This window comes from Streptopelia decaocto, assembly GCF_964273445.1.
Source record: "Streptopelia decaocto genome assembly, contig: HAP1_SCAFFOLD_58, whole genome shotgun sequence".
Taxonomy (NCBI): domain Eukaryota; kingdom Metazoa; phylum Chordata; class Aves; order Columbiformes; family Columbidae; genus Streptopelia; species Streptopelia decaocto.
In genome coordinates, this window is record NW_028115117.1 from 449,919 (window position 1) to 459,897 (window position 9,979).

The 9,979-nt window shown below is 52.5% G+C and overlaps 1 protein-coding gene across 1 annotated transcript; it reads right to left on the reverse strand.

The window, feature by feature from the left end:
- Positions 1–6,404: 6,404 nt before the first annotated feature.
- LOC309452936 (olfactory receptor 14J1-like) lies at positions 6,405–7,346 on the reverse strand (the record flags this gene model as incomplete). Its single annotated transcript, XM_082077591.1, has 1 exon — positions 6,405–7,346. One exon carries the CDS (start codon positions 7,344–7,346, stop codon positions 6,405–6,407), a length of 942 nt encoding a protein of 313 aa, XP_081933717.1.
- Positions 7,347–9,979: the final 2,633 nt, after the last annotated feature.

A 9,979-nucleotide genomic window follows, 5' to 3' on the forward strand; every position in this document is an offset into this window, starting at 1 on the left:
CTCATCGACTTGCAGGGATCCAGCTGGAGTCACAGGGGTTGATTCCTTTCATGTGGTAGAGCAGCAGGAATGTGTGGAGCTCTGCCTGGGGACAGACAATGTCAGCTGAACGTTGAAGAGTCAGCATGAGAGGGCAGAACAACATGGGCAGTGTTGTGGTGACTGCACATCAGCTACTGACTCACTGATGAGGAAGAGGAATGAGATGAGGCCTCCTTCAGACAAATGAAAGAAGCCTCATGTCTCCAGGGCCGTGTCCTCATGGCAGACCTGAGATATCCCAATATCTGCAAGGAACCAGCCATCCAGGAGGGTTTGGAGCTCATTGACAACATCTTCCTGACACGGGTGACTGAGGAGTCAGTGGGTGAGGTGCCCTGTGGGACTTCACACTTACAAACCAGAAAGAGTTGGTCATCAAATATATCCAATAGTTTTCCTATCAAGGGTTTGAGTGGAGAAACGTTCCTCAGAGCAGCTGCTGTATTTTATATCTCCAAGGAAAAGATTCATGGAATCCTACAATAACACAGGATCGAAGAGACCCCTGAACACCATCTCTGTCCCACTGACCTTTATGGCACCCCAAGGAATAGCTGATGGATTTGTGCTCCCTTGGGTTCATCTCACCACACGCACACAGTGGACATGCACATTATGTGTGTGTTTACAACTCATCTGCACAGTGAAAACATGGACTTTTGACCTAGTGTTTCATAGAACCACAGAATGTCCTGAGTTGGAAGGACCCACAAGGATCATGGAGTCCAACTGCTGTCCCTGCACAGGACACCCCACAGGTCACCCCGTGTGTCTGAGGACGGTGTCCAGTCTCTCCTTGAACACTGTCAGGTTGGGGCCGTGACACCTCCCTGGGGAGCCTGTTCAGTGTCCAGCACCTCTGGGGGAAGAACCCCCCCCCATCACATATTTCTTCCGTTCCCTTGGGTTCTCTCATTGGTCACCAGTGAGAAGAGATCAGTACCTTCCCTTCCTTCTCCCCTTGTGAGGAAGCTGTAGCCACCATGAGGTCTCCTTTGAGTCTTTTCTTCAGCTCTGATGCTCAGAAACCCCTTGGTTTGCTTTCTGAAGCAGAAAGGAGGAGCCATGAGCTCCAGGCAATGGGAAGGGGGATCCTGTCCCTCACACACGGCTCAGGGCTCTTCCTGGACTGTGGGATGTGGGTGTGCAAGGCCCAGGGAAGGACAACACTGGGACAACAACTTCCAGCTTCCCCATGTGGAAAGCCATGGATGTGGTCTATCTGGAATTCAGCAAGGCCTTTGACACTGTCTCCCATAATATACTCCTGCAAAAGCTGGTAGCCCATGGCTTGGACAAGTGCACTCTACGCTGGGTTAAGAACTGGCTGGAGGGCAGGGCCCATAGAGTGCTGGTGAATGGGGCTGCATCCAGCTGGCGGCCAGTCACTAGTGGTGTCCCCAGGGGTCAGTGTTGGGTCCAGTCCTGTTTAACATCTTTATTGACGATTTAGATGAGGGGATTGAGACCATCATCAGCAAATTTGCTGATGACACCAAGTTGGGAGGGAGTGTCGACCTGCTGGAAGGCAGGAGGGCTCTGCAGAGGGATCTGGATAGACTGGAAAAATGGGCCCATTCCAATGGGATGAAGTTCAATAAGGCCAAGTGCCGGGTGCTGCACTTTGGTCACAACACCCCCCTGCAGCGCTCCAGGCTGAGCACAGAGTGGCTGGAGAGCAGCCAGACAGAAAGGGACCTGGGGGACTAATGGACAGGAAGCTCAACAGGAGCCAACAGTGTGCCCAAGTGGCCAAGAAGGCAAATGGTATCTTGTCCTGTATCAAAAATAGCGTGGTCAGCAGGCCAAGGGCAGTGATCCTTCCCTGTGCTCTGCATTGGGGAGGCCACACCTGGAGTATTGTGTTCAGTGCTGGGCCCCTCAGCTCAGGAAAGAGATTGAAGTGCTGGAGCGGGTCCAGAGAAGAGCAACAAGACTGGGGAAGGGACTGGAACACAAGCCCTATGGGGAGAGGCTGAGGGAGCTGGGCTTGTTTAGTCTGGAGAAGAGGAGGCTTAGAGCTGAGCTCAGCACTCTCTAGAACTACCTGAAGGGCAGTTCCAGCCAGGTGGGGATTGGGCTCTTCTCCCAGGCATCAGCAATAGGACAAGGGGCCATGGGCTTCAACTCTGCCCGGGGAAATTGAGGCTGGAGATTAGAAAGCAATTCTGTGCAGAGAGAGTGGTCAGGATTGGAATGGCTGCCCAGGGAGGTGCTGGACTCGCCGTCCCTGGAGGTTTTTAAACTGAGATTGGACATGGCACTTAGTGCCATGATCTAGTCAAGGGACTGGAGTTGGACCAAGGGTTGGACTCGATGATCTCTGAGGTCTTTTCCAACTCAGTCAATTCTGTGATTCTGTGCAAGAAGGCAGCGAGGCCCCAGTGCCATGAGGACAACATGTCTTCTCCTGGGCCTCAGTGGCAGAGACAACTGCCCTGGCCAATGGGACACAGACCTGGGTTCTGTGGGTCCCTTCCAGCCTTACAGCGCCCTTTGCCATCTCCACCACAGGCTGTTCTACACGGTGCTACCCCTGCCCCTCTTTCCCTGCAGGCTGCAGACACCCATCTCGCTTCCCCACCTGCTCTCACCCCAGCATTTCTGCACCTTCACTGCTGTGTCTGCACCCTCACTGGCTACTCTTTGGAACACAAACCATGGGCTGATCCAGCTCCCTCTGGGTCACCTCTTGCCCCACAGCACTGCCCTTCCAGTCACATTTCTTCCTCCTCATATCCATTCCTCACCTTCCAAGTAGACTTCTTTTTGCTCTTTCCTGCTTCTTCCCACTATTAAGAAAAGCTCGACCATCTCATAAACTGCCCTTCATGCAGGGAACCCAACCCGTTAGGCTTCTTGTGGTCTTTTACCTGACCAGAGAGAAGTCACCTCGCCATGATCTTCTAAGTCCCATGAGTGCTGCTGGCCTTTCAGCTTCTCTGACAGACACGACCATGTCCCTGCCCATGTCCTGTCATGTTCTCAGGTGGGATGGACATGACAACCCATCTCTCTTCCTGGGTAAGATCTGTGGGTACCTTGGCAGAGGTTCTTTCCCAGCCATGTCCCTGCTGCTGGGCTGTCACCTCCAGACACAGAACTGACCCCACTGTCCCCTTCACAGCCACATGATTCTGACTGGATTACGAGTGGCTGAGACTCAGCTGATCTCATAATACCACACCCATCCATCCCCCTCCCCATAGCCCGCGGCCTGACCAGATAATAGTATTCTTGTTGTATCAAATTAAACAAATGTATTTCGCTCTAAATGTCTGAGTGGAGAAACTTTTTTTGCAGTAACTGCTTTTTTTATGTTGACATCATTTCTATCTCCTCTTCTGCCTCTTTTTTTTTTTTTTTTCTTTTCTGCAGATATTCTATATTCAAAATCATGTCCAGGGGAAAGATTTGTTGAATCATAGAGTCAGTCAGGTTTGAAGAGAGCCCTGAACATCTTCTTGCTTCACTCTCCTTCCCAAAGCAGGGTGACCAGGTGAGGTTCTTCAAGGTTCCACTCAGCTTTGCATCATCTCCATCACAGCACAGAAGGGACAAAAAAGATCTTTAGAAGTTTTGGCCCAAATGCTGGTCACTGGGGGATGACACACTAACTGCACAGAGGACACTGCATCGCAGATGATATTTGGGCTTGATGTTTCAGTGAACTTCCCACCAAGCATCCACTTCTTCACCACAAACAGCATTAATCGGGATATAAGGATGCAACAAGAGACCATGTCCAAGGCCTGGCACAATTTCATACACACAACATGCCTGTCTTTCCCCTGCCCATTTTGGTTCACAAGTCTCTTTCTTGTCCTTCAAGTGTCTGCAGATGGCTGCAGGAGGACTTGTCCCATCACCTTCCCAGGGACAGAGACAAGCTGAGCACCCTGTGATTCTCCCCATTCTCCTTCCTGCCTTTCTTGAAGATGGGTTTGACTGATGCCAGGACCTCCTCGATTGCACTGTCATTTTGAAAACACAATCCAGAATCACAGGGCAACTGAGGTGAATCTCACTGGGTCAGTGGGGTTTGTTCCCAGAGTCACACACAGAAATGTCAGGGTTGTGCCAGGTGTCCATAACTGAGTTGTCTTTGTGGACTCTCATCTGAGGCAGAATCATAGAATCATAGAATACTCTGATAGGAAGAGAGCCTTGGGATCATTGAGTCCAACCATAGCCCAGCTCTCGTACTAAACCATGTCCCTGAGAACCTCGTCTAAACACCTTTAAACCCCTCCAGGGGTGGTGACTCCCCCACTGCCCTGGGCAGCCTGTTCCAATGCCTGACAACCCTTTCCGGGAAATAATTTTTTCCTAATATCTAATCTAAACCTCCCCCGGTGCAATTTGGGGCCATTTCCTCCTGTCCTATCACTTACTACTTGGGAGAAGAGACCAACACCCTCCATGTTCAACCTCCTTTCAGACAGTCTTAGACAGCGATAAGGCTTCCCTCAGCCTCCTGTTCTCCAGGCTGAACAGCCCCAGCTCCCTCAACTGCTCCTCACCATCACACTTGTGCTCCGGACACTCAGCAGCTTTGTCACCTCCTCTGCACTCTCTCTAGTATTTCAGTGTTCTTCTTATGATGAGGGGCCCCCAACTGAACACAGGATTCAAGGTGCGGCCTCACCAGTGCTGAGTACAGCGGCACAATCACTTCTCTAGTCCTGCTGGCCACACTATTCCTGATACAAGTCAGGAAGCTGTTGGTCATTTTGGCCACCTGGGAACACGCTGGCTCCTGTTCAGCCACGGTCAGTCAATACCCACAGATCCCTTTCCACCAGGCAGCTTTCCAGACACTCCTCCCTGAGCCTGTAGCATTCATAGAGTTGTTGTGACCCAAGTGTAGGAACCAGCACTTGGCCTTGTTAAACCTCAGACAACTGGCCTCAGCCCCATGATCCAGCATGTCCAGATCCCTAAATATGGCCATCCTCATGTCCCAAGTCATGAGGAATGGACATGGGGACCTCTGCTCAAGGCAGCACATCCAAGTGCTGCATTCAGGCCTTCATGGAACCTGCAGGAATAGCTGATGGGGTTTGTACTGAGTGGGGTTCATCTTATGCACATGATATGCATGCTCATATCTCATCCATACAGTGAAAACATTGACTTCTGACTTACTCATTCAGTGTCCTTGTGTTGAGGGATGAACAACCTCTCTCATCTGGGGTGAAGGGCCAGTGCAGGAAATGGTGGTTTTGAGGGGCTGGTCTGTGGTGACTGTCCTGGGCCAGTTTCCCCAGGTTGTCCCATGACCATGGGCACACACCAGCCCCTGCTCTGCTGGTGCTTCAGGGCTCTCCCAGGAGGCCTGGCTGGGAGAGGACACTGCTGTGTGCCAGCCCTGCACACTCACACACTTCAGCCGTTCACTGGTATTTTCTTGTCTGGGGCATTTGCCAGTTCAGCCCTCCCACCCCCTCCTGAATTGTGCCACCCCCCTGCCCTCTCCCCAGCCGAGCCTGGCAGAGCAGCCACACTGGAACTGGAACTGGTCCCACAGCAGTGGGGACCAGTGAGAATGAAGGACAGTGAGAATGTTCATCCAGCCAGCAAGCTGAGTGGGTCTCCAGCACAGGCAGCTTGCAGACCCAGGTCCAGACTGGCTCCCAGGACAGCATGAGGCATTTGGCCCAGGAGATCCTCAGGAAGGTCCTGCGGCCACAGTGCCAGGGCCACCTGCCCCAAGCTGCCCCCTGCAGCAAAGGGTTTCTCTTTCCATGTCTTTCCTGCACACATACAGTGCCCCACTCTTCTCCTGGAACATCCCGTCTCCCCACAGAGCCCTTTCCCAAGAGACCTGAGCTATGCTGACCTGGCCAGCTGTTCCTGACCCCCTTCCCATGCTCTATACAGCTCCGAACTGGCGCTGCTGCTCTGCAGAGCAAGTGGGCTGTGGTGCCCAGGGCCATGGGGTGAGTCCGCAGATTCACATTGGTCAGGGTGGGAGGAAGACCCAGCTCAGGGTGGCTCCTGCTCACTCCCCCTCAGCACACAGACATGGCTCCTGCAGCCCCAGAGATCCCAGAGAGAGGATTCTGGGCAAACAAGTCCGTGCGGGGTCCTTTATTTCATTTGAACACACAGAGAGTACAGCTCCTTATTTACACAAAGACTATGGGACACATCAGACAGGTAGATATGGACACAGCCATAAGAAGACAAATAATTTTCCTTGTGGATAGCATTAATACAAGCAAGAAAAACAAACACCAACAAGTAAAAAACAACAACAACAACAACAACAACAACAACAACAAACAAACACAAAAGCTACAGAACTCAGGTTGAACTAGTAATGCGTTATATTACAAGTGACATGCAGAAGCAGGAGGTCACTTCATTACTGCTTTTGAAAAGCGAACAGTCATCACTTTCCTTATAGACTCCTTGAGCTCTTTGTTCCTCATGCTGTAGATGAGGGGGTTCACTGCTGGAGGCACCACCGAGTACAAAACAGACACCACCAGGTCCAGGGATGGGGAGGAGATGTACGGGGGCTTCAGGTAGGCAAACATGGCAGTGCTGACAAACAGAGAGACCACGGCCAGGTGAGGGAGGCAGGTGGAAAAGGCTTTGTGCCGTCCCTGCTCAGAGGGGATCCTCAGCACAGCCCTGAAGATCTGCACATAGGACACCACAATGAACACAAAGCACATAAAAGCCAAACAGGCACTGACTACTAGAAACCAGATTTCCCTGAGGTAAGAGTGTGAGCAGGAGAGCTTGAGGATCTGGGGGATTTCACAGAAGAACTGGCCCAGGGCATTGCCCTTGCACAGGGGCAGTGAAAATGTATTGGCCGTGTGCGGCAGAGCATTGAGAAACCCAGTGGCCCAGGCAGCTGCTGCCATGTGGACACAAGCTCTGCTGCCCAGGAGGGTCCCGTAGTGCAGGGGTTTGCAGATGGCAACGTAGCGGTCGTACGACATGATGTTGAGCATAGAATATTCTGCTACTATCAAGAATGCAAATGAAAAGAGCTGTGCAGCACAACCCGAGTATGATATGACCCTGGTATCCCACAGAGAGTTGGCCATGGACTTGGGGACAGTGATGGAGATGAATCCCAGGTCAATGAGGGTGAGGTGGAGCAGGAAGAAGTACATGGGGGTGTGGAGGTGCTGGTCCCAGGCTATGGTGGTGATGATGAGGCCGTTGCCCAGGAGGGCAGCCAGGTAGATGCCCAGGAAGAGCCAGAAGTGCAAGAGCTGCAGCTCCCGTGTGTCTGTGAACGGCAGGAGGAGGAACTGGGTGATGGAGCTGCTGTTGGACATTGGCTGCCTGTGGGCATGAGGACCTGTGCAAGGAGGAAAAGGCAGTGACAAGTTAGGGGAGAGTTCTCTGGGGAAAATATCATGTTGTTTATCATGGAAAACCCCCTCCCTGATGGAGGGATGTTTCAGCTCATTCTCTCCTTCTACCAAATGAGAAAAACAGTTAATCGCAGTTTAAAATGCACCTTGGGCATCTATTTTCAATGAACACAGCTCTGGGGCAAAACTCTCCCTGCCCGTATCTCTGCTCCCTGCAGCTGTGTGTCTGTCCCTGGTCTGCTCCCTGTCAGTGTCACAGACCCCGTACCACCCGCTGTGTGCTCAGCTCTGTCCTGCTCACACCTCCTGGCACTGCCCAGGGGCAGCTCTGTGTGTGCAGGGGCTCAGGAGCAGCTCAGACAAGTCCTAACGAGAACTGGGGTCTCAGTGTCTTCTCCAAAGAGAGAAATAAATCCCCATCGCCCACTGCACACCCAGCCAACCAAGAGTGGAAAACTGAAAGCACAGACTCCTTCCCTGGCAGCTGTTGCTGTATCAGTGTTGTTGTTCAGAAGGACCCTCTGCAATGTCTGTGGGGGATCTGGAGCTCTGAGCAGCCCTGACCCCCACAGCCCCCTTCAACCCCACAAGCTCCCTGCCTTCCCTGCCGGGGGTCGCTCCTTCCCCCCACAGCTGCTGCCATGGGATCTCCCGGGCAGGCTGAGCACTGACCCTGGCAGGCGGCAGAGTCCCTGCCCGGCACAGCCCTGGGGTGCAGGGACCCTGCTCTGCAGGACAGCCCTGGGCACCCCTGGGTGCTCCCCCTGCAATCACCCTCAGCAGAAGCTGCCATCATGCCCTGTCCCTCTGACAGTGCAGCAGGGAAGCGCTGGTCTGGACCACGGTCTTGTCCTCTGCATGAGAAATACTGTGAGAGACACCTGACAGATCCTGTAAATTGTGGGATGTATCATCTTTAGGAGATCCCTCCAGGAAATGCAGCTGCATTGTACTACAGCCAGAGACTTACCGTGTTAGAACTGTGAAGATTTCTCTCAATGAGCCCTCAGCAACCAGCCCCCTCCATTGCCTTGCCCCTCTCTGTGCCTGTCTCCCGTGCCCTCGGTGCTGCAGGCAGAGCCCTCAGCCCTGCTGCGTGTGCAGAGGAGCTGCTCCTGGGCAGAGCTGTCTCTCTGCAGTGCTGCCGCTGCCATGAGCTCCCTGTGTCCCAGGAGCCCAGCCCAGCTCAGCAGCACAGGAGCAGCCCATGATGTCCCTTTCTTTGTCCCCTCTGGGCTCCTCCAGGTGTCCCTGGGGCTCCAGGGACACATCCTTTGAAACAACTTGAAATAATCAGGGAAGTTGATTCTCTCTCCTCTTCAGAGACACATCATTGTGATCTTTGTATTAAACAATGAATTAGTAGGAGAATCAACTTTTCTTGTCCCATCATTAGACAGGACACCAGCAATATTACAGCAAAGGATCTAATACCTCAAAGCTGGGGGAGGAATATCTTCAGTTTTATGACTTTAGGCATTTTGTTCTGGTTTTATATCCTAGTTCTATAGAGACATTCATCAGTCTTTGGCCATGTCATGTCTGTGCTCTGATTCAAAGCCTTTGCACACATGGGCTCTTGGACACTTGGTACCAGGTTTCTTGTGCAGGTCAGAGCTGGGCTGGTGCCACAGCTGGGGTGGCTCAGCCCAGATGTGAAGCAATGTCCTCAGCCAGGGACCTGACTGGGGGAGCTGGAGCTGTCAGTGCTGCAGACAGAGCTGTGACACGGATGGAATGAACTGCCAGGCAGGGTGGCAGGAGTGAGTTCATCTGGTCTCAAGGACAGCAGCCTCCAAGCACAGCAAGAGTCAAGATCAGAACTCAGTCTAGATCTGTAAGGCAATTCAAGGGCCCATAATGAGCTGTTCCTACTGAGGAACAGTTAAAGGAGAAACACAGACACTGTGTGGACACTGTTTAATATAAAAAGAGGTGAGAATCCCTGTGTCCTCTCGTTCTCCCTCTTCACCAGCAAGGTCTCCCAGGCCTCTTTGACTGGAGTCAGAACAACCAGCAGTGGATGGGGATCAAGTCAGGGTCACTGGAACTAACACAATCCTCTCCAGTCTATGGGACAGCAGGGGCAGCATCCCAGGAGCTGGGACAGCAGGACCATGTCACAGAGAGGCCACTCTCCACCATCTGTGAAAGCTCATGGAGACTGGGGGGACTCCCTGACCACTGGCAGCTCTCACACAGTGTGTGCACTGTTCAAAATGGCCAATGGGTGAGCAGGGGAACTAAGGGCTGTGCCCCAGAGCATGTCCACTGGGACCCCATTTCTGGGTGTCTGGAAGAGAAGGTGATGGGGTTTGCCCAGGGCAGGTTGTTCCTGTCCATCCTCTTTTCTTTCTTTCTGTGAGGAAAGGACAGGGTGGTGGATGTGGACAGAGCAGTGGTGGTCTGTTAACTGGAAGTCAGCAAGGCATTCAGTGTCACCCTCTGTAATATTCTTGTGTCCAAGGTAGGATATTAGGGTCTGTGTTAGTGTGCAAGTAGATGGTTGTGCATGGTTGGGCTTGGAAAGGTGCTGTAGAAAGGGAGAAACTTTCCAGTCATGAGGACAGTCAAGCACTGGAAGCTGTTTCCCA